General features: G+C 42.3%; 4 protein-coding genes across 7 annotated transcripts in view; 3 read left to right on the top strand and 1 right to left on the bottom strand.

Annotated features, from left to right (window-relative positions):
* Window positions 1-310: 310 nt before the first annotated feature.
* LOC306920539 (leukotriene B4 receptor 1) lies at window positions 311-1,300 on the bottom strand (the record flags this gene model as incomplete). Its single annotated transcript, XM_079497353.1, has 1 exon — window positions 311-1,300. One exon carries the CDS (start codon window positions 1,298-1,300, stop codon window positions 311-313), a length of 990 nt encoding a protein of 329 aa, XP_079353479.1.
* A 6,538-nt stretch (window positions 1,301-7,838) lies between these two features.
* LOC306920309 (targeting protein for Xklp2 homolog) lies at window positions 7,839-12,933 on the top strand. Of its 4 annotated transcripts, none has more exons than XM_079497027.1 (9): window positions 7,839-7,926; window positions 8,189-8,317; window positions 9,176-9,248; window positions 10,203-10,331; window positions 10,420-10,529; window positions 10,625-10,773; window positions 11,139-11,310; window positions 11,536-11,678; window positions 12,751-12,933. In XM_079497027.1, exons 2-9 carry the CDS (start codon window positions 8,218-8,220, stop codon window positions 12,790-12,792), a joined length of 918 nt encoding a protein of 305 aa, XP_079353153.1. In that variant the 5' UTR covers window positions 7,839-7,926; window positions 8,189-8,217; the 3' UTR covers window positions 12,793-12,933. The 4 variants fall into 4 exon arrangements, with proteins under 4 accessions (XP_079353153.1, XP_079353152.1, XP_079353151.1 ...); XM_079497026.1 differs by having other exon boundaries at window positions 10,200-10,331; XM_079497025.1 differs by having other exon boundaries at window positions 9,092-9,248.
* Window positions 12,934-14,437: 1,504 nt separating this feature from the next.
* LOC306920538 (uncharacterized protein) lies at window positions 14,438-17,314 on the top strand (the record flags this gene model as incomplete). Its single annotated transcript, XM_079497352.1, has 5 exons — window positions 14,438-14,714; window positions 15,181-15,308; window positions 15,553-15,634; window positions 16,818-16,957; window positions 17,195-17,314. The coding sequence occupies exons 1-5, from the start codon at window positions 14,450-14,452 to the stop codon at window positions 17,312-17,314; spliced, it is 735 nt and encodes a 244-aa protein (XP_079353478.1). The 5' UTR covers window positions 14,438-14,449.
* Window positions 17,315-20,215: 2,901 nt separating this feature from the next.
* Window positions 20,216-24,711, top strand: part of amfra (autocrine motility factor receptor a) — a 41,307-nt gene continuing 36,811 nt past the window's right edge. The window contains exons 1-3 of the mRNA XM_079496847.1: window positions 20,216-20,402; window positions 21,755-22,128; window positions 23,189-23,281. Coding sequence (XP_079352973.1) covers window positions 21,868-22,128; window positions 23,189-23,281 — 354 coding nt within the window. The 5' untranslated portion in view covers window positions 20,216-20,402; window positions 21,755-21,867. The remainder of the gene's footprint in view (window positions 20,403-21,754; window positions 22,129-23,188; window positions 23,282-24,711) is intronic.

The following is a 24,711-nucleotide window of genomic DNA, read 5'->3' as shown; positions in this document are numbered from 1 at the left end:
AAGATTTTAGATCGGCTATCCTCACCATGCGACACTGGCATGCAACAAAGTATTAAATAGTGATTTGTTCAAGGAGGCAGCAGCATAAGCAGCCTTATTTGTTATTATATACTGTAATGACTGCATGTCTATTAAATCATATGCTGTACAATCCTGAGTATTACATACATATGGAATTTAGGAATATAACGTTTTCTTATCAGGCAGAGGTACAACAGGTTCGTGTCAGTTAATTGTACCTGCTTCTGGCTATAACTGAATTGGAATGACCAGTGATTACTTTACATCTATTCATGAACGTTCAAGATTTTTACTGTGTAATATCAGACATCTGTACTTTACTATCAGTTCCCCTTAGTCTGTTAGTCTGGGAGGCCACTTCCTGGAACAGCTTGACCAATGGGGATTCCCGGAGACCTCCTTGGAATCTGCTTGCAGCAAAGGCATAGAGGGCAGGATTCACTGAGCTGCTAATGAAGGCGAGGGCACCGGAGATGAAGATGCCACTCTGTGGGGTAACATCGTCATTTGAGCTCCCGGCTAAAGTACGAGCAAGGTTAATGATGTTGATGATATGGTGAGGTAGCCAACACAGTATGAAGGCTACCACCACGCTGCTGATGAGAACGATGGACTTCTGTTTGTTGTTCTGCATCCTCCGTAGCTGGACTCCAACCATACAGTAACACACAGCGAGGATGGTCAAAGGAGCTATGAAGCCAAACATGATCTCCAGACATAAAAAGGTGAGTTCTTGAGCCATGGAGCTGTACTCCTTGAAAAGACACTGTTCGGTACCTTCGATTGCATCCACGTACTGGGTCATTATCACAGGAATCCCCAAAAGGAATGCAAGGAGCCAGACTACCACCAGAGCTCTATCCATAATGGGTTTGGTCCTCCAGCGCAGCATCACAAATGGGTAGCAGATGGCCACGAAACGTTCCACGCTCATGAGCGTGACGAGGAACACACTGCTGTACATGCAGACATTGATGACGTACACCATGGCCTTGCAGGAGGCCTCCCCGAAGACCCAGGAGCGAGCCAGAGAGTAGATCCACAGAGGCAGGGTGATGAGCACCAGCAGGTCAGCGACGGCCAGATGCAGGATGAGCACCACGGTGTGGGAACGCTGCTTGACGTGCCTCAGGATGGTCCAGATCACCAACAGGTTCCCCGGAGCCCCCACCAGGAAGGACAGGCCCAGGATCACGCAGGTAACTGACCGACCAACCGTCGTGGACACATCATGATCCACCGATTCCTCTGTAACGTTCGCTGAAGTTGACAAGTTCATTTTGTACATTTTGTGCCAGACAGTGTTTGTCTGCATCACGCCTAAAACATATTGCCTGGAAGGGAGGGAACTTCTGTTTTAGTGCAAGGAACTTTGTTACTCACTTCTCTATCATGGCCAGCAGAAATGAGGAGAAAGGTGATGATTCTGCTAAATAACGACATTGCATGATGTTTGAGTAAGCAATTGAGGCCCCCTTGCAGCCTAACTTAAGTCATAGGCTAGAACATTATACAAAATAAGGGTAAGATTAAACCTATACCCCAAGCACTATCAAACCGCAAGAAAGTGTAGCTGGAAATGGTGCAAGGTTCCCTTTGAATCTTCAACAGTTGGATTCAGATGTAAATTATGATGTGCGAAATCTGATTATTTGTGTCAAAAGGATGATGAATATAATTTTGTCATTGTCATTAGCAGATGCTCTTGCAGAGAAACTTAAAAAGTGCCATGAACTTAACAGGGGAAGTGTTCGAGGAACTGAAGTGCTAAGAGAAATAATATATCCATTCACTTGCGTACTTAATGTATTTACTTTAATAAGCTTACCAGTGTTGTGACATCAATAAATGTGATAAGACAGCAGTTGGGGAGGTCATAGCCTCGGAAACCACATGCGTTTTTATTTCAAGGAAGAGAAAATCAGTGAGGTCACTATTGTCTAGTCATTCATTTTTTAGATTATGTCATTTAGGAGAGTTAGGTGTGACATTATTATTACATGACTATATTCATTACTGTATGTTAACATGAATGCATTTTCGAGGGAGAAGTGTGTGTGTGTGTGTGTGTGTGTGTGTGTGTGTGTGTGTGTGTGTGTGTGTGTGTTTCCAGCTGGTACTCGTTGACGCTCGTTAAAGGACCACTTCACCACATTTCAACCTATATTCATATAATTGGTCCTCACTAATGTTAATGATAAAATACTACAACTTTTTACTCCGATTTTTTGGAAAAAATATTAAATAATATTTAAAATATTAGATTTTTATTATCGTGAGAACGATGGCTTAATTCCATTATCGCATTGCAACTTTTCAGGAATAGAAAGCCTGCAGTTTCTATTACCCTCGATTCCCCATCGATAATGTCACTGGTGGACGGGTTTCTGACCTGCTCACAGCCCTCCTATGAGACATTAGTGAGGACCAATTATATGAAGATAGGCTGAAAAGTGGTGAAGTGGTCCTTTAATGTCAAGGCTGTTTATGCACTGTCAAATAGGTTTACGTACATCTATTCTAAGGTATAGCATATACTTGTATCACCCTGTGCTCATACTGTGCACAATGCATTACACAAATCTTTGTGTTTAGCACAAATGCATTTTGAGAACCTGTGCGGCCCCCCACACACAATCATTCTACAGTTGTGGCCCCCAGCCTAATCTAGTTGCTGTCATGGTAAAGAAAAATCACACTCAGTATTTTACTGTGTAATATCAGACATTTATCTTGTCTGTATAGTTTAGCCTCTTAGCCCATATAATTCAGTTTTATCAGCTCCACCCAGCTGGTCAGTATAGGGGAGGTCACTTCACAGAACAGCTTGACCAATGGGGATTTGCAGAGACTGAGAGACCTCCATGGAGCGTACCGCACTCGAGGCGAAGGCATAGAGGGCAGGATTCACTAATTAAAGCGAGGGCATCAGAGATGAAGATGCCACTCTGTGGAACTTCATCATCTGAGCCCCTTGCTATACAGTGAACCATGAAGGTTAATGATGTTGATGATATGGTGAGGTAGCCAACAACACAGAAGGCTACCACCACACTACTGATGAGAATGATGGGCTTCTGAAGGTTTGAAGCTGAAGTTGAGTCGAAGTTCTGAATGCCACAGACGAAAAACAGTCTAAGTCCACACTATTGATCCATAATGTATAAATGATAGATAAGGGTTCAGGACAACGAGGCCTTTTCGTGGAGGGGTCAGAATGAAATTTGGACTTAGACTGTTTTTCGTCTGTGGTACTGTTCTGCATCCTCCGGAGCTGGCCTGCAACTATACAGTAACTAGACACTAAGAAGAGTTAAAGTAGTCTACGAAGCCAAACGTGATCTCCAGACACAAGCAGGTTAGTTGAGAGATATAGTGCTGTAGTCCTACTAGTCCTTATAAAGACACTGCTGGGACTTATGGGTCACTATATACACTATCGCAGGAGTCCCCAAGAGCGACTGTGGCTCAAGAGGTAGAGCAGGTCGTCCAATGATCCATGGGTCGGCGGTTCGAATCCCGGCTCCTCCTGTCTACATGTCGAAGTGTCCTTGGGCAAGACACTGAACCCCAAATTGCTCCCGATGTGCTGGTTGGTACCTTGCATGGCTTCCGCCGCAATCGGTGTATGAATGTGTGTGTGAATGGGTGAATGTAATGCACAATCTATGTAAAGCGCCTTGGATAAAGGCGCTATATAAATGCACCATTTACCATTTACCATTTACCATTTACCAAAGGAGTCAAATAACTACCAGAGCTCTATATCCATAAGGATTTTAGTTGTCCAGCACATCACAAACGGGTAGCGGGCACACACAAAGGTAACAAGACTCACCCCGGTGAGTTGTCTTCACTTTCTGACATGGCTTTCTGACATGGCGGGGTGAGTTGTCTGCACTTTCCGCTGGGGCAAGTTGGGCGAGTTGGTAAAGGGAAAAGACGGACAGCTCACCCCGAAAGTCCGGACAACTCACCCCGGTGAGTTGTCTTCACTTTCTGACATTGCAGGGTGAGATGTCCGGACAACTCACAGTATTCCACACAAAACGTTCCACGCTCATGAGCGCCATGAGGAACACACTGCTATACATGCAGACGTACATTACGCACACCATGGCCTTTGCAGGAAGCCTCCCCGAAGACCCAGGAGCGAGCCAGAGAGTAGATCCACAGAGGCAGTGTGATGAGCACCAGCAGGCCCAGGATCACACATGCAGGCAAAACCTCTCACCTGTTGTAGACACACATGATCTAACGATTTGCCTGTAATGTTCTCTGAAACTGACGAGGTGTTAATTGCGCACAAAGGAAACAGACGGCAGGGACGGATTAACTCCCACAAGGGCCCCTGGGCCGGTAATCTTTGCAGGGCCCCCATAGCGCGAGTGAGTGCGACATTTTTATGTTTTTCAGTGTTTTTATCACCTTTTTGACCTAAATTTAACAAAATAAATGGCCAATGAAGGGCCCCAGGAGCCCATTTCGGGGTTTCAAGCTTATGTCTGCTATTTTTGAAAAATCGTGAAAATATTTATTTCAGAAAACTGGAGGATTTAGAAGATTTTTTTTAAATTTTGAGGTCAGGCCTAAATGGGTTAAACTGACTGAAACTATAATTTGTGCTTAATTGTCTCCACCAGGCCGAAGGCATGGGGAGAGAGTATGTTTTGCACTCCGTCCGTGTGTGTGTGTGTGTGTGTGTGTGTGTGTGTGTGTGTCCGTCCGTCCGTCCTTCCTTCCGTCCGTCTGTGTACAGCTAATCTCCGGCACCGTTAATCCGGTCGATGCCAAACTTTGCACACACACTCCCTGGATGCCAACAATGAACCTCTGCCCCGCATTTTCCAGAACGGCCTGTTATAGCGCCACCATGAGGCAGCTTTTCACATTCTTTACCTAAAACTGCACCGATCTGCGTGAAACGTTGCATGCACACTCCCTAGAGGCCAAGGACAAACCTTTGACCTGCATTTTCCGCATCTGCCTTTTATAGCGCCACCAGGAGGCCGACTTTTGTAAAACACATTTTTTGATATTACTCCTCCAGATTCTGTCCAAAAATCTCACAAATCGTTACACAGTATCTCTATGGTCATGTGCTCAAGTCGGATCTGTCCGATATTTCATATTCCATCCTAATTGGCTATAATTGGCTTTCACAGTTTGCAAGATTGCCCCGTTTGGAACAAAAGCCTCAAATCATGAACGCAGCATGCAATTTACCTGAAATCTTTCACACATTTTCTTACTAGGCTGAGGAATATATCCCACCCTTTTCACATTGGCCTGTTATAGCGCCACCAACAGGTTGATTTTTGCAAAACACATTTTTGGAACAAAATGCCTCAAATCATCCAATTGCCATCAAAGGCAATAAACACGTTTATATTATTTAACTCTCATATTGTAAAAAAAATTGAGCCATCAAGTTTAAAAATTCAGGGAATACATCTGTACTTGGTTGTGTAGTGTAGTCCATACTCCATAGTCTACTGGATTACATTTGTAAAAGCCTATATGGCCTTATTTCCATGTGACATTTTGAAACATATTTCTGTTTCTCTGTTATAGACTGCTTGTTCAGTATTCAGTATGGTGGAAAGTATGGTGGAAAGAAAAAGAGGTGGAAGTAGGGATATAGGAATCCCTGTTGGCAAACCATTAGTTACATTACCGTAGACTTCTTGTTATAGACGTGCATCTTATTTTGTTCCCCTGAGATATTTGGATGATTTTTTTTAGCCTAGAAGTGTATATCTGAAATTAATAAACGAGGCCAATTAGTTCAAAATTATTAGTCTACCGAAACCACGCCAAAATTGTTGTAATCCACCTCTGACCATACCCACTCTGTGGAAAAACATCACTGAACATTATTTAGGAAAAATAAGTGTGTGTGTGTGTGTGTGTGTGTGTCAGGTCACTGAGAATGCAGATGCTACACCACAGACCGAGTCCAGTGAGGGGATTGTGAACGCTCTCATGCTGGTGATGCAGAAGAGGAGTAAAGTAATTCACTCCTCAGGTAATCACCATATAATTCCTTAGACTCCTTACTAATACTTATTATAAGAGATGGCACAATTTCCGTCTACTCACTCTGTGTCTCATTGGTGGGCTGTCGACGGTTCTGAAATCTGCGTCATCATCGATGGAGATTACAGCCCCAAGGCCTATTCATAGTAGTTTTAGGTGATAAGGTGATCACTGAAAACGTCACGCCGCGGTGGTCACCGCTCACACAAACACATCTCTCTGTTTTTACTACCCACCGTTTCGGTGGTCACCTTATCACCTAAAACTGGAGTATGAATAGGCCTTTAATCTGGCTTTTTATTAATAAAAACTAAAGTTTGAAATCTTGTTTGAAATGACAAAACCTGCTTACCGATGATGTCATAGGAAAGTTTCTGAGAACCACAGAAATGTCTATTTGGTTAAATTTGTCTCTTTGAGTTACAAATGGATAAATTAACACTGATATTTAATTGTAGCACAGAGCTTCCTATGGAGGATTATTTCTCAATCTCCTTTTCTTTAGGTGACGAAGAAGATGATGCAGTTGATGAGGAAGATGACGAGGAGTGGGACTGAATTCCCTCAACTATTCAGTGTATTTACCATGACAACAATGATATTGCAGAATGCAGGCTGTTTTGTGAAAAGATGCATGTACAGTAAAGTTTACATGTGTGGGAGGAGTGCAGACAATATAAGCTTGGAAAGCAGAGAAATGTAATAAAGTGTTTTCCATAATATCCTTTATCCCGGTCACAGTGCTGATAAATTAGCAAGTGGAATGGGAAATAGATGAATAGATTGTGGAAGTCGATTAATTAATTATTTTCCTTAAAAAGGTATTTTCCTTAAGGACGCTAATAAAGTTTTTATTGCAGTGGTTCTCGAAGTGGCCGGTCCAGAGACCCCCAGGGGTTATTGAGGGGGTCGCCATAATAAAGGACCACTACAGGACTGAAACTCACAGTAAAGGCCTATTCATAGTTTAGTTTTCGGTGAAGAGACCTCATCACCGAAAACTCAACTATGAATAGACCTTAACTCCCGTGGCCTAAATGCAAACCAATCTGGGGGTCCTTGAAATTTTAAACTTTGATAACTAGTATAACTAGTAATCATGCACCGCCCTCTGGTGGATATCTGCAATTCTGCATCACATGATGATGATACAACAACAACAACATTGAAATCAGGGGTGTGCCCTATGGGTGTGCCTGGAAAGGAATGTCAAGTCAAGTGAAAATGTTCAAAAATACAAAGTGTAATTTAATGTTATGTGCTGAATGTCCGTGAATCCTAATATTAAAATAAAGTTGTAATAATTCAAACGTTGCACGTCACAATACTTGGTTGACATTATATTATATATATTTCAGACTATATGACACACAGGTAGGCTATGTGTGTGTGTGTGTGTGTGTGTGTGTGTGTGTGTGTGTGTGTGTGTGTGTGTGTGTGTGAGAGAGAGAGAGTGTACAGCATCGATTGTTCATTAATAAAAACAAACAATGTTAATGTTATTATGAAACTTTTCGGGTCGTGTTATGACAGGAAGTGCATTCTGAAATCCTAAAAAATGCTCCGGGCCGTCGCACGACGGTGTCGCGCACCGAAAATAGCAGATCTACAAGCCCACAACGCGTCGCAGATGCACCGTCATGTGAGCTTGTAGATCTGCCTTTGTCGGAAGCTTGAATCGGGCTTCACGTGACTCGCGTGAACCAATGACCGACGAGCAGGTCAGCCATTGGCTGGTTGAAACAATCAGCACCATATTTTAAAACGGTAACGTTTATTCAGTCAGTATCACACTTTCTGCCAGGCAGCCGCATAATCTACGTCCTACTGTCTGATCGAGAAACCTTTTTTAACGAACATTCAACGGTAAGATCATTTAATAAGCTGATTTACTTTCTATTGATTCGTCATACTAGTAGTATGCATGATAAAAGCGGCTGTTTGTTCGTGCGTAGCGTGATGGTACTTTGTGGATAACAAACGTTAACTTGCCGCTTGTGGAGCGCCTTAATTTCAACTACTTGCATGGCCAAACGGCTGTGGTGTTAAGAAGACGTAGCGTAACAAACAAACAAGTTTCCGCATGCTCTCTAACCCACGGCCGTTCTTCTGTTCACACACCATTTAGGTGGGTTTGAGGTCCGCTTTCTGCTCATCATGACCAGTTATGAGTTCGACGCTCCTTCGCATGTGATGGACTTCAACCAACCTGCGGCGGACCACTGGTTCGGTGGACCCGCGGCGGACCACTGGTTCGGTGAGTTATTATTATTAAACGGTGCACTGACTGCCGTTTTGAATTGTTTGAACGGTCGTGTTAAAAAGATGATAATCCTTAGTACGGCGGTGTCGTTTTTAAAATAAATGAACGAACTGAACTGCTGGTCGAAGTTACAAGCTAAGCAATGCGCCTTGCAACTCCCGTAGTCCGTTAGCTTGTTCGGTTCTTGTGTAAAATAAATACAAATACTTGTATCGCTTGAAATGCTAACTTCACCAACTAAACCCACTATCGAGCTATCATCCGAAATTCGACATTGTTTACTACATAAGGCTGTGGCCACCGCCATTTTGTTGCTGCTGCTGCCTGCTAGTCCAGTAGCCATCCGGCGGCTGGTCTTGTTAACGGCTGAAACAACCCTGTACTGTTTTTTTGAAGCAGAACGTGGCAGGCTGCTACAAGTTACAACTGGGTGTACAAATCAATCCCTGCGGTCCATTGTTTGATTCCATTTGTACAGATGGGTAACGTCACAAAAATATTTTGCTGGGGGACCCCCTGGCATTCCCTGAAGGGTCCCTGGCTCCCACTTGAACACCATGATGTAAGAAACACATTTGCAGCTGAAGTGATACAGGTGTCAATATCCAAAGATTGTATCGGGGTACATCTAAAACACACCATTCGTTTTCTTAACTGTCTGCCATGTTTTTAACCTGCCATAGTTTAACCTGTACTAGAAAACTATGCTTATGGTTTCATGACATGTTTCTTTTAAATCTGTTTAACTACTGATTACATCTCTAACAGATACACAGGCTAGGAATCTGGCCACAACACCTACACCTACCCTTCCCTTTTACCTTTTCCGCTTTCCCTTTGGAATGTCCCCAGCCATGCGACTAGACAGTCGCATGGCTGTTCAGCAGCAGAACACCGCTGCGCAACCCCCTGCCCAAGCCCGCAGGTATGTCTTGTGATAGTTAATAATATGGTCCCACGGTTAGTCTCTTTAGCTGATTCTGGTTTTACTGGCTACTATTCTGGGGTTCATGTAAGGCAGTGGTTCCCAAACTGTGGTGCATGCACCCCTTGCGGTGCGTGAGCGCCTATTATGGGGTGCGTGACATGAAAAGGCTAATTAATGGTGGTACTATGGGTTTATTTTAAATGTATTAACCTATTATGCCAATATATGGCAAGTATATGCAGAATATAGCCTATGCTGCATATATATGCCATATTCAGGTTCATATATGTGGATAAATAGGAAATATGTCTATATAGCTTATGCAATATAGACATTTCCATGTGGGGGGTTCGTCAGCTAGGTCGCGGGGTGCATGGCCAAAAGGTTTGGGAACCGCTGATGTAAGGCACACTTTTGGTGATTAATCCATTTCTGGTTTCTCTGAAGGGTTTCAAAGCGTAAGCACGACGAGAGTAACATGGTTCCAGACAAGAAGGTGAGACCTGGCCTATAATTTGGTTCAGGCCTTGAGGATATCAAATTTCACACAGTGCAGTAAAGTTATAATTTTCTTGGCATTCCAGGGTGGCGAATACAGTCACTGTGCGGCCACGTATAAGGTTAATAAATAATATGGAACATATACCCTTGGGACGTGTCTTTGCTCACATAGGTCAATTTTCATGACTAATTGTCACAACTAGTGGGTGTCATGGCTTAGGACTGGAAGACTTGTATGCTTGTAAATGTTCACGTGTTCGATAACTGTCGTTGGTTTGCATGATTGTAATCACATTTTATAGACTTCATTATTGGTGCTTAATCAGCAGTGCAAACTTCCTAACTGTTCATGGCACAGAAGCATAACAAAAGATCACTTGTGTGTATGGTGCTGCAAAACGCAACCCATGGCAACTGGGTCCTTAATAGTTATTTTTTTTAATCTAGTAGCCAGCCAGCCAGGCGGTCAGGTCCTACTCCTCGCAGAGGCAAACGTCCAGTCAGACGATCAAATACTATCAGGAGTGGCCAGAAGAAACAAGCGGCTGCCCGGAAGGCCCAGGCAGCAGCACCTGTACAGTGAGTAAAAGCATTTTGACAATATTTAGTTGGAAATTCTGTGGGAAACTGTTTGAATGCAATATATATATATATTCCTCCACTTTAGACCAAATAGCTCTGAGCAGCAGGAGCTGGAGCACATCAAACGGCTACAGATGGAAGTGGCTGAACATAGGAAGAAAAATGAGGCTAGCTACAAGGCAGCGTTGAGTGGCAGTGAGTGACTGTTTGGGAATTCAGTTATGTCAAAATCTTCAAGTTTGTGACCATGTAAGACTTTTAATTTCTCCTAAACCATTTCCTGATTTCAGGTCACCTGCCAAAAAGGATGGCCCTGTCCTTCACTGTACCCAAAGAGTTTCACTTCAGTACGGACGGCAGAGTTAAAGCAGACAACCCATCTGACTCCCACAAGGAAGTTGATTTTGTGTCACAGCTCCGCAAACACGCAGCCTCTCCGGTGAGTGACGACTTGCACTGCGTCTGTCAGCATCCAGCCTCGGTAGTAGGGTACCCAGGCTTTTATTTTCGTTCGCGTTCGGCTCAAAAAATGAGAACCTGAGTGAACGTGACGCATTTCCTGTTCTAGGAGAGTGGGAGTGAACTAGAGTGCAGAGGGGTGTCTTGCCTTCGCTGATTGTGGGGGTGGCTCTGATCGGTGAACCAATATTCTCCAGCGGTTGCTCCAAGCGTGCTCACCCTTCTATACCAGAAAGCACGCTGGCCAGGCTAGTCAGCATCTAGCAATAACCAGTCTAAGTCTTGCTGCCTAAGTATGAATAGAATGTTGTGTAGGCTGCCACTGTAATTAATTCATTGTTTCAGGCAAAGGCCTCTAAAGGTACCACCGTGCCGAAACCATTCAACCTCTCGCAAGGGAACAAGAGGAAGGGGGAGGAGCCTGCTCCATATGTGTCCATGGCTCAGCAGGTTGAAAGGTTCCACACACGCACTCCTGAACGCTACCATCTGCTTAGCCGTCAGAGAAAAGAAATGGGTAAGCATGCATGCAGCGGCGATTCAATTTCTCTTATCTCTTGACTTATCCTGCATCAGTACTAGTACTCTTCCAATGTAACAAAATTCACAGCTGTGCTTTTAATCACCTGTACCATCTTGATATCTTATCCCAGTAAACCAAATTGCCACTCTAAAGAGTTTTAAATATGTTGCCACTGCTATTCCAACTAACAAGTCTGTGTTTCACTGTTCATTCATGAAGGGCCTCACTTCGGTTTGCCCTTCTATCCTCGTCCCTCAGACAAGAGCGAGGTGGAGGTGTGCCCGTTCTCATTTGAGGAGAGGGAAAAGGAGAGGATTCTGAAGGAAATCTTCAGAGGACTAGAAGACCTGAGAAATCAAGAGGTGGGGAGAACAATACGGAAAACGCATTAACCAATGTATAGTAATTTCACAGGATGGCACTGGGACATGTTACACAAACATGTTCCATGTCTCTTCGCTAGTGGTGGACAGTTACAATTTACAAAGTAGTAGTGCACTTAAGTCAGAAGTACATTATGTGTGACTTACTCTACTACATTTCAAAAGACAAATATTGTACTTTTGACTCCGACTCTGATTTCTAAGAATCGTATTAAGACTACTTAAGCCCTTATTTTAAGTGCAGTGAAAATGGCAGTTCTACATGCTCTCAATGAGTTGTGTGTGTATATAGCCATGCAGCATTGAATGTGAGCTTATAGATCTACAAGAAAATGTACCTTTTTTTTTAAGTAGTATGTACTTTAACCTATGTTTCAATTTGAGAGTTGCCTCCATCTCTAAAGGGATGAAAGAGTACTCTAGCACAAATTCAACAGCAACTTTGACTTAAGTAATATTTGACCAGCAATATCTATCTACACAATGAGAGTACAGCTCCTCAATAGAATATCAGTTCTCCTTATGTCAGGCTGGTGTTTCTTCATGGCTGGAGAAAGTGTTCTGTTGATGACGCTGTAACCTAAACTTGATGCGGTTTCTTTGGCCTTAAACTCCCAGGTGCAGCAGTTCAAGGCCCAACCCCTGCCAGATTTCCACGAGGTGCACCTGCCCAAAAAGATGGTGCTTGAGCCTACCAAGCCAGTCAAAGCGCATTAAATTGATTAATGCGCTTTGACTTTCAAACATTTTCCAAAATGGCTTATTTTATAAGCTCGCAACGCTTCAAGCTTGCTCTATTTTCGATACTTATTTTTCGATAAATGTATTATTGGGCTTTTTGCCTAGTACAGTGAAGAGAGTCGAAGCGTCATGCAGCAAATCTGCCGTCTGGACTGAGGTGCACACTGTTGGGGATCAAAGCCTAAGTGGTACCCCACATACCACCTGGTCATCGGTTTGGTCCCCCCCTTTCCCTACACTACGGAGTCAAAACACAGATGCAACAAACTATCCACTGCAAAAAGGTTTTTGACATTATTCTCCTCCTCAGGTTCATAAAGCTCGTCCAGATATTACAAACCTGTGGTGCTGAAGAAGTCGGATCTGCCTCTGACTGTGCCCGAGTCCCCACGTTTTTCCGTTGTCCGTTTATTTATTTTTTAATGTTATATTATTTTGTGTTGTTGTTTTTAAATGTCTTAATCTTTTGGTAATAAACTTTTACTAACTAAGATTTGTTTTGTGAAGTTTTTATTGCTATGTGTATTGTACTGTGAAGGCAAAAATCAAGGTTTTGGCACCACTAATGGGCATAAGATGGCACCATAACCCTTCTCTCAGAGAAGGGATATGGACATTTCAGAACTACATCACCTGCCTACTGCTTTCTCTGGTAGGCACGTTTCAAAACTGTCCACAGTGGAAAATGTTACCTTTTAAAAAATGTAGAGGACCAATCCAGGAAGACGTGGTTGGCTGAAAATTGAGTACACTACTTTAAAGTAGCTGTATGTACCGATGAGACATTTTGGCTGATATCCGATATAATAAATTGCAATTATGGCCGATAACATGTCGATATGATCATTCTGTATTCGAAAAATTATATCTGCTAAATCCGATATTTTACTGATTAACTGGTTTAAGGCCAATATCGATGGGGTTGCCGATTAATCTCTCAAGATGTTCCACTTGACCAAGGGGTTAATTTACAGTTTTAAATTGCTATAAAACTGCCTGAATTGATCACAACACAGCACTATAGAGCGTATTTAGATTATTTAAGATTGACAGTCATGGCTTCTTGGAGAATGTTTAAGGTGCATATTAAAATGTCCACATTGTGGCTGTTCCTACAGGGGAAAATCGAAACCCATAGACCTGTAACCCATATCTTCCCATAATACAATAGTGGGTGATTGGATTTTGTGACCAGTCATGTGACAACCATATTTGATGGCAACTTGAGAAATTGGAAAACCCATGGAGCTATGAAGTCCTGTTAAACATTTCACTATCCATAAACTGGGTAATTTATGTAAAAACTACATTTGTAATCTTGAATGATGGGCCTGTTATCGTCAAATAGGTTTTCTAAATATGAGCCTTTCTATAACTAATGCTAACATTGTATTTATCAGATTATTGTACGCCATAAACTATTTAATGTGTGCTCTCTGACGTCTGTCCACTGCCTGGCATACCTTATGCTTATCTGGTACTATTCTAATCTCTACCCTTCCCAAGTCCTGCTTTTCCTCTGTACCCCTTGTCTGGCTATTTCTGGATGTGGGGCTGGAAGCCAACAGAGATAACTGGTCCAAAGCAGTGCACTGGACTTTCCAAAGAGTAGCCTACTGCCTGCCCTGCAACCCTTGCATATGGGCTTTGCCTCTTCCATTCACCCATCTGCACTTTTAGGCACAGCATTTTAATTCAAACATGGAAACACTGGACCCGCAAATTTTAATGAATGGTGGTGAAGATCGTTTGGAAAAGGAGATCATGCCTAAAGTGTCAGAGTCTTGGAGCACACTGTCTTCTTCAACCTCCAACGGTCTGAGTTTGTCATAGAATCAGCTCTTCACATCTTGTCATAGAATCAGCTCTTCACATCTTGTCATAGAATCAGCTCTTCACATCTTGTCATAGAATCAGCTCTTCACATCTTGTCAAGATCTTTTGAAGCCCCTCTCTGCAGGCCCGTATTTATATTTATTTTTTGGAAGTCCCTTGAGGAGCCGTCTACCATGGTCTCGCTGCAGGGCCAGGTATCTGCCGCTCTGACAAGCCTGGGGACATTGGAAGGCAAAGTAGACAGCCTGGCTCATAAACTGGAGCTAGTCCTGGGAAGAGGGGGACATGCAGGTGGCTGTCCCGTGTGCGTTACCTGCAGTATGCATGCTCGCCAGCAGGAGGCGACAGAGAGGCAGCTGGTAGCCCAGTCCAGGCTGCTGGAGAAGATGGACCTGAGGATTGCTGAAATGCAGACAGCCCTGGAGAGGATGGAGAAAGGTTGGTGGAACGATAGAACTCCCTACGCCTGGTGCGCCAGTGAATAACGTGTCAGTGGTATTAAATGTTGTTCATCATTCATCATCTCTACTATAGATCCATAGTACTTTAGTTTAAGTATCTGAGCTACCAGGGCCCCTATGAGTGAGTCTACTGTATTGCAATGCAGACATGTTTATGTGAATCCTTTTGCATTGGATGGGTCGTCTCACCTTTGTTTCATTATTTAGAAAGCTGTAATACAAGTTTGAAAACCTGAATATTTCCCACTTCTTAAAGAGCAGAACTTTGTGTAAAAATGTAAAATGTCCAACATTGTTTGTCTTTTCCTTCCACTGATGTATTTTAGTAAGACAGGGGAAATGCACACCTGAGAACATCTCAACATAAACTGGTATTAATATGGAATGACAGTTTCACACAGCTTAGATACCAATACCATTTCATTATGCTGTTTCTGGTGAAGGTGGTCTTGAAGGAAAGCATGTTTACACGAATCAACAAACAAGTCAACATATGAATGTGGTCCTTCAATCACAACCACAAGCAGCTGCCACTATACTGGCAAAGACGCCACTCATCACTGTCAACAAGGTACTCGCTTTTATTTTTATTGTCATCCTGTTATTTACCTTTCTCCTCTGAGATGAGAAAGGTCTGGGAATGTGGCTAGCTATTGAGCCTACAATTAAAATGTATGGGCAGGAATTAAACATTTATTTGATGCCTTATGACAAATAACCTTCTTGTTGGAGAGAGAGAATCAATGACCAAAAACCATAATGTAATACTAATTATTCCCCTTAACAGAACGTATTGTATTATTACCGTCCTATAGAGTCCAGATGGTTGCGCGCAGCCAGAAAGCAGTAAACAACAATACATCAAATCCCAACATCCTGCCATTTCTCCTCAGAAAGGTACCAGCTCATTTCTATTTCAGATAAATGTACAGTATCACTGTTATTCCGACACCTGTTCACTGACTGAACGTTTCCTTTTAGAAAGTGACAAACCAGCTTGAATCTGTTATGTTTACTTTACACTTTTTCCTCATTATTGTGTGGTGACGATTGTCGTCACACGTGGCGTTATGCTTACTGTAGGCCTTTCACACAGGCTTGTTGTTTGACCAGATGAAGAGCCTTGGCTCGAAACATCGTCAATAAATAACCTTTTGGAGTGTGCGGGTTCCCTTCTCTTTTCCTATGTCACTTTTTGAACCCAGCACCTCCACGAAGTGATGTGCGTATTTTACTATAGTTTCTGTATGATTTTCACACAGGCTGACATCATGGATTCAGCTTTTTGCATTAGGGCTGCTCGATATGGACAACATGTCATATCTCTGTATTTATGCCAAATATTGCGATATCGATACGATATACGATATTACCGTAAAACTGATATTCTATATTTTAAGTGTTGCAACAATGCTATTGGGTTCCAACTTCCCACACTTGTTATTTGATATTCTAAGTTTAGCAACAATGAAAACTTAAAAAAAAAAAGAGGAATGCTTAGTGGGCAAGGACTGTGTGGGGGCACAGTGGTGGTTTATTTTCCGAGGGGCACAGGCTAAAACAGAGGGATGTTGGACGATTTATTGACGATATATCTATATTGCGATACCGTTGCCTTTTTGCGATACTGATATGCGTGTGTTCATCCCTCAATAACTATACGATAACGATATATTGTGCAGCCCTAAAGTGCATGGTGGTTAGATGGATGACAAAGCTTACAGCACTTATACCCAGGCGATCTCACATGCTAGCCTATACTAACCAGACCCAACCAAGTCTGCTTGGCTTCCAAGATTGGACGTGATCGGTCAGGCATGTTCACGGTGGTGTGTGGCCATAACAAGCAGCACTGGCAGCAAATGTTAGGCCCTATAGACAACCGTTGCATATTTTGTATTTTCTATAAAATACGATTTTATAGGACTGGCGATTAATGCAATTGGGGAGGTATAGCAAATGCCTTGACCACTCTGCCAGATATATGCTCTCCACTTCTTGCAGATCAGTTGATAAAAATGACAGTTTCACAGCTTACAGGTCAAATGTACGTCAATTCATGATGCTGTTTCTTGTGAAGGTGGACATGAGGGAAAGCATGTTTACACAAATACACAAACAAGTCAACACATGAATGTGGTCCTTCAATCACAACCACAAGCAGCGGCCACTCCAAAGACTGCGTCATTACCTGCAAAGTCCCCACTCATCATTGTGAAGGTACTCTTTGCTATTATTTCCAAACTTCACTACGTCAGTATATGTGGGCTTTTTGTCCCTTGTCTCCGCAACAATGCCTACTGGACATTTGAGTCTTTTTGTAAGAACTATGTTTAATCCTGTTATTTACATTTTGAAATATGCATACATTAAAATGTATTTCATGCCATAACACTATAGACTTCCTGGTGGCGTGAAAAATAAAATCATTTTGAAGTATTGTGTATTTTCTCCTAGAGTCCAAATGGTTTCTCCCAGTTAGAAAGCAGTAAACAACAATACATCAAATCCCAACCTCCTGCCATTTCTCCCCAGAAAGGTACAGCTCATTTCTATTTCTATTACAAATACATGTAAACGGTGCATTTATATAGCGCAATTATCCAAGATGCTTTACATAGATTGTGCATTACATTCACCCATTCACACACACATCCAATACACCGATGACAGTGTCTTGCTCAAGGACACTTTGACACTAACTCTGGGGAGCTCAGGTTCGAACTGGCAACCTTGAGGTTACCATCTGGCCACTCCACCCCTAGTGGCCACTCCACTCCTGAGCCACCGCCAGTCCGCCACCCCTAGAATGTATCACTGGTATTCAGCCTCTACCTGTTGAATGTTTCCTTTAAGACCCATTTAGGCCTGACCTCAAAATTTAAAAAAAATCTTCTAAATCCTTCTGAAATAAATATTTTCACGATTTTTCCAAAATAGCAGACCTAAAAGCTCGTAGCGCGCCACTCGGTGGCGCGCTTGTAGATCTGCTATTTTTCAATAGCTAAATTATAACATAATGTTTAAAACACCAAAAGGGGTTCCCGCACAAAATGGGTTAAGAAAGCAACAAGCAACAATCTTTTTTTTTTAACTTTCTGTCCTGCATACTAAATTGGGTGCTTTTGAACAGGTTGAAAATTTAGGTTAAGCTTGGTTATTTTTCAATTATCAAAGCATTTCAAAGGAAAGGAAAACAACAAAAACCTGAAACGAAGTTTGGGGCAGTTAGATGGATGAAACAGCAACTGGTATTCCCATCCAAGTGCTTGTGAGGCCTGATCCTGTATAGCTTCCGAAATCCGTCAACATTGAAGGAGGTATGGTAAGCAACAGTGACCAGCAACCAGTACTAGATTACAATGGCTGGAGGAGAAGATTTTCAACATTTAAAGTTTCTTTAACGCTTAGCACGTCCAGCTGCTACTTTGCATTAAAGTAGCTATAAGCAGCCAGCAATGAATAAAACGCTCCCCCAAAAAATTTAGTCTCTATAGAAGCTTTGTCATTGGTCGAAAAAAACCTGGTCATTAAAGTCATTCAAATTTTGACATATTATTGCTTATAGCAGCTTTAATTCAAAAATAACTAATGATCCATTTTATTTATTTACTTATTTTTCTTTTTGAATTACACTTTTTGTCTCCACCAGGCCGAAGGCATGGGGAGAGAGTATGTTTTGCACTCCGTCCGTGTGTGTGTGTGTGTCCGTGTGTGTGTCCGTCCGTCCGTCCTTCCGTCCGTCTGTTACCAGCTAATCTCCGGCACCGTTAACCTGGTCGATGCCAAACTTTGCACACACACTCCCTGGATGCCAACGATGAACCTCTGCCCTGCATTTTCCAGAACGGCCTGTTATAGCGCCACCATGAGGCAGCTTTTCACATTTTTTACCTAAAACTGCACCGATCTGCGTGAAACGTTGCATCCACACTCCCTAGAGGCCAAGGACAAACCTTTGACCTGCATTTTCCGCATCTGCCTTTTATAGCGCCACCAGGAGGCCGACATTTGTAAAACACATTTTTTTATATTACTCCTCCAGATTCTGTCCAAAAATCTCACAAATCGTTACACAGTATCTCTATGGTCATGTGCTCAAGTCGGATCTGTCCGATATTTCATATTCCATCCTAATTGGCTATAATTGGCTTTCACAGTTTGCAAGATTGCCCCGTTTTGAACAAAAGCCTCAATTCATGAACGCAGCATGCAATTTACGTGAAATCTTTCACACATTTTCTTACTAGGCTGAGGAATATATCCCACCCTTTTCACATTGGCCTGTTATAGCGCCACCAACAGGTTGATTTTTGCAAAACACATTTTTGGTACAAAATGCCTCAAGTCATCCAATTGCCATCAAAGGCAAACATGTTTATATTACTCCTAAACATTTTGCCAAACATCTCACACAGTCCTATCCTCCTGGTGGAGACCTGTGCCCAGAAGGGCACTTTTTCTAGTTTTTATTTATTTTGTTTTAGTTTGTCATTCATTTGGTGAAATTGGCCAACACACCAAGCAAAATGTTATTTTGTTATACATGACTATGGCGCGTTCACACGGGCAGATGTAAAAGATGCAGTCTACCATTCATTCTCAATGGAAGGCAGCGACATGACGATGCAAAGACGCAATGATGCTTGTAGCTGCTCCAAATGATACTCCGATTTGTCTTTGCATCTTTGCGTCTGCCCGTGTGAACGCACCATTAGTCAATTACATTCACAAAGTATTGTAATCATCTGGACTCTTGTCCCTGACAAATATCCCCCCATATTATAACAACTATTAAAGGACCACTTCACCACTTTTCAACCGATCTTCATATAATAGGCCTGTAATAGGCCTATGATAGGTCCTCAGTGCTCACTAATAATCATGATAAAGTGACAAAATGTTTTTGTACTCAGTCTGTGTCTCATAGGAGGGCTGTGGGCAGTTCAGAAACCCGTCCATGCAGTGACATCATCGTTAGGTAAGATTAAGATTTTTTCTTTACAAATTTTTTTTTTATTATCGTGAGAACGATGGCTTCCATTTTCGCATTGCAACATTTCAGAACTAGAAAGCCTGCAGTTTCTGTTAGCTTGCATTCCTCATCGATGATGTCACTGGTGGACGGGTTTCTGAACGGCAGACGAAGACTGCCAAAAAAAACTGCCATTTTATCATGTGAGGACCTATTATATGAAGATAGGTTGAAAAGTGGTGAAGTGGTAGTGAAGTGGTCCTTTAAATTATTCTTAGTCATAGCATATTATAGTATAATACTGAAACTAATTCAAACAAAACTAAAATTAAACTGAACACTATTAAACAATAAAAACTAAACTGAAACTAAAACGCACGCACGCACACACACACACACACACACACACACACACACACACACACACACACACACACACACACACAGGACTTTTAATTTGAAATCCATGACGGAGGGTTGTGGTGACGTCACGTAGCCAGAAACTAGTCCCGTCTCGTCTCACGTAACAACCAGCCGCTTGTTCTTGTTGTAGAAGAAATAAACATGACGGTAACGACGTTGTTGTCAACATGACGACGTTGTTCTGTCAACGACAACGACGAGATTAAATCATCAAGACTACACTGGACGTCAACACACCACTGGAGGGATAATAACACCTACGCGACAGTGAGTGGAAATGTTGTCATTATTTGGCTGTCTGTCAGAGGAAGCTAGCTAGCTAGCTATAGCGGGCTAACGTTAGCTTTTAGCTGGGATTCAGTGACAGCTCATATGCTAGCTGCGTAGCGTCAGCAGCTTAGCTAACTAGACAGTGGCTGTCAGAGGGGCGTGAGTCCACTTTAACATTTTATTATTGTTTTTCTGCTTGCTCTGTTGTTTGGCTGTCAACATCTGTCTGTGTGATGACATTTTTGATTAATGTTTTGATGAATTGAACAAGGTGGACCCTCTTGTAAACAAGTGTAATGCTTAATTGGGTCGTCCACTCACAGTTAACAGTCTTTGTATTGAGTTTGTGCTTGAAATGTAGTACTGCAATTCTGCAAACTGTTAATAAATATTTCAATCAATCAAAAAGATGTTTGGTTCAGTGAACGGTACAGACAGAAAGATAAAGATAAACACAATAAGCTGCAATATTCTGCGATCTGAATCGTCGGCTCACTAAAGTTTGTCATATAAATAGCAACTGAACAGAATTGGCCCACATTGATTCAGCATATCAGGAGGAAAACTATATATAGTGGTTCTCACACTTTTAAAATTTCAAAGACCTCCATAAGACTAATGTGTAAATCAAATGTAAACCTGTAAATCAACTGGATTGATTGATTGATTGAAATATTTATTAACAGTTTGCAGTACAGTACATTTCAAGCACAAACTCAGTACAAAGACTGTTAACTGTGAGTGGACAACCCAATTAAGCATTACACTTGTTTACAAGAGGTTCCACCTTGTTCAATTCATCAAAACATTTAGAGACCAGGGTGACCATGGGTGACCAGGGTGACCATATTTTCGACTACACAAAAGGTGGAAATAGAAGCTCTACAATATTTTGACACATTTTGTGCTTGCTTCTATTTTTTTTGTTAGATTTGCCATTTTATTTTATTATATTTATTTTTTTAATTTTTGTGTGTGTAAATCATGCCCAAATAAGAAATGTCATGTCAGCGTTAAAATGGTTAAATGAACAACATGCACACAAACATATTTGCAGTTAAACAGTGCATGTCAAGACTTGCTCACATGCACTTCGACAACCGTTTTCATCATGATGGGGACAATTGCGATTTTAGTTTTAAGCACACCTTGTGACTGCACCTTTTCAACAGAGCAGAACTGCAGAACATATTTATGTTCGCACAGAAAACATGTATTATCATTTTAATTGTGGCAATTGGCAAAAAATAGTGTTTTATTGTAGATATTGCCATTTATATAGAGTTTTACAGCTGTTTCTGGGAACTAATACTCCTCCTTTCCATTCACCCTTTCCTGCTTTTCTCCAGGTTGTGTGAAGTGTTTATTCAGCTCAGGGGCATTGTGGTGAATTGGCACCAACCGAGCCCCGTTTCAACCACGTTTCTTTTGGCAAGAGACGTAGGAACTCCGAGTCCACTCCATGATGCCTCTGCTGTTCCTGGAGAGGTTCCCCTGGCCCAGCCTGCAGACCTACACGGCTCTGAGTGTGGCTCTGCTGGCCGGCAGCATCTTCAGCGCTTACACCACCGTGACGGAGCAGGCGTTCGGAACGTCCGACGTGGACGAGCCCCCGACTCCGCCCGCCGACGTGGAGCTGGAACAGCTGAGCAGTGATGTCGGGGACGTGGAGTTGGCCACGACCGTGCTTTGGTATCTCGTCACTGACAGTCTCTTCGTATGGGTGAGCCCTAACTCAAGTCAATGCTGTGTGGGACTTTGCATTGTCTGATAAGATTGTGATTTGTGTGCTCGGGTGGCACAGTGGTAAAGTCTCTGCCCACCACCATCACCACGGAGGTTGTGGGATCGAATCCACCGTGCAGGGTTCCACTTCCCACGGTCAAGACATTCCTGGAAATATTTTCAAATTAGAAAAAACGTTTTCCAGCCCCGGAAAAGGTTTGGAATTTATCAAGGGTAGGGATGCACCGAAAGGGAAACAGTTGGCCGAAAACCAAATACCGAATATGATTAATATTATATATATTTTTTCCTACCATTGCTGTCATGGCCGTACCTTAAAGCTACCTGATATATGGCAAAATAAATGGTTATGGCAAAACTTAACTTAAATAATAATCACTAAAACATTTATTCAGCTCTTTTGAATGCATTAATTGCATACACTATTCGGTGATATATTTTCTGCCTATTCGGGCCGAAACCGAATAGGCCGAAAATGCATTTTAGCCATTATTCATATTCAGCCGAATATTTTCTGCGGCCGAATATTCGGTGCATCACTAATCAAGGGCCTCGGAATTTATCAAAGGTCCTGGAAAAGTATTTGCATATGCATTGTTTTTGGCTATTGATTTAGTTAATGAAAATAATTTTCCAAAACATGTATAACATTACATGAAATATGTAACATACGTAGTTTTTTCGCTGATCTACAAGCTCACAACGAACTACAACCTATCTCAAACCCTCACCCTAAACCTAACCTCCCACGGGGCAGCACACCTAAACCTAACCTTAACCCATGTCTAACCAATGACTATTCTAAACGAAGTATGCACACCAGGTGGGGTAGATTTTCTTTTTTAGAATTATTTGTGTGGGGGGGATTGGTCATTGTACGATCACCGTTCTACTTACTCCTACAGGCTGAGTGTTGGGCGAGAGGAGCAGGACGAAGGCTCTAAATGTGTGTGTGGGGGGGAATTAATTATCATAACATATTAACGGCAACAATTTTTTCATTACAGACTGTAATTGTGTAATTTGTGTTTTGGCAGGTGTTGGTCAACACATTTTGCTGCATTCTAATGTTGTTTGCTAAGATGGTCCAGTGTGTGGTCTTTGGACCTCTCCGAGTCAGTGAGAAGCAGGTGAGTTTTGGAGTCACAGTAGCGCTGTATCTTTTCCAAGTCAGTGGCTTTGCTGCCTGGACCCAGTCCCCTTGAATCACAACCACGTCCACTTATTCAAATCTTCATGCCATTCATTGCGATTTGTCCCTTGCGATATTTTCACGATTTTTCAAAAATAGCAGACCTACAAGCGAGTGGCGCACTACGAGCTTGTAGATCTGCTATTTTTCAAAAGCTAAAGTATAACATAATGCTTAAAACACCAAAAGGGGTTCCCGACCAAAATGGGTTTAACAAACCTACGGCATCATAGTGGGCGGCTGTGGCTCAGGAGGTAGAGCAAGGTCGTCCAATGACCCCTGGGTCGGCGGTTCGAATCCCGGCTCCTCCTGTCCACATGTCGAAGTGTCCTTGGGCAAGACACTGAACCCTACATTGCCTCCAATGAGTCGGTCGGTGTGAGCTCGCCACCATTGGTGTGTGAATATGAGAAGTGAGGACGCTGCGTTGACTGTTCGCTGCTTCACCTTCCAATATATGAATGAATGAACCATTGTAAAGCGCTTTGAGCACTTGGAAAAGCGCTATAAAAATGCAATTCATTATAGTACTTGACAAGACAACAGAATAGCAGCACTGCTGTGTGATATGATGATCAGAAAGGCATTAAATAGCAGAAGATGTAATAACAAGGTGCATGGACAAGAACATATCAATACAATGATGCAAATGGAAAGCAGCAGAACAATTGGTGGAAGCATTGAGATTAGCACATCATCTCACAGAAGGTTTCTCCTCTCCTCGGTTTCTCCTCTTGGAAAAATACATTATGTTCCTATACTTGAACACACACCTCTTTCATGACGGCTCCCTCCTTCACTAAACACACATACCGTGGCGTCAGACTACCATCAATAATAAAAACCTAGCCTTTTCTATTTGACACAGTTTATTTCATGGCTCCCTCCTTTGTTAAACATACATACTTTGGTGTCTGAATGCCGTCACTTTGTTGTTTGACACGGTCTATACGTTATAGACTGTCAATTAGTTATTGCGAACGCAGTGAGCACTAACTATGAGACCTAGCAGAACATGTCTGTCTGTGTGTGTGTCCCGCTGTAACACCACCCGCCCGCCCCAGAGGGCGCAGCTGTATCACACACACACACACACACACACACACACACACACACACACACACACACACACACACACACACACACACACACAACTTAACATAAAAAGAAAAAACCTAAAGAAAAAACTTACAAAAAAAACGTAACTTAAAAAAAATCTTTAAAAAAAAAAGAAAAAAGGAAAACTTAACCTTAAACTACGTAATTTATTCTAATTGTTGTTATTGCAATTTACGTGCTCCGTTCGCTTCCCACGTTCGCGCGTCTTACTTGTATAGTTATAACATAGTTTTGTTCTGACACTCCCTT

The sequence above is a fragment of the Electrona antarctica genome, assembly GCF_951216825.1.
Source record: "Electrona antarctica genome assembly, chromosome: 3".
NCBI lineage: Eukaryota > Metazoa > Chordata > Actinopteri > Myctophiformes > Myctophidae > Electrona > Electrona antarctica.
This window is presented reverse-complemented; position numbering and strand designations above follow the sequence as displayed.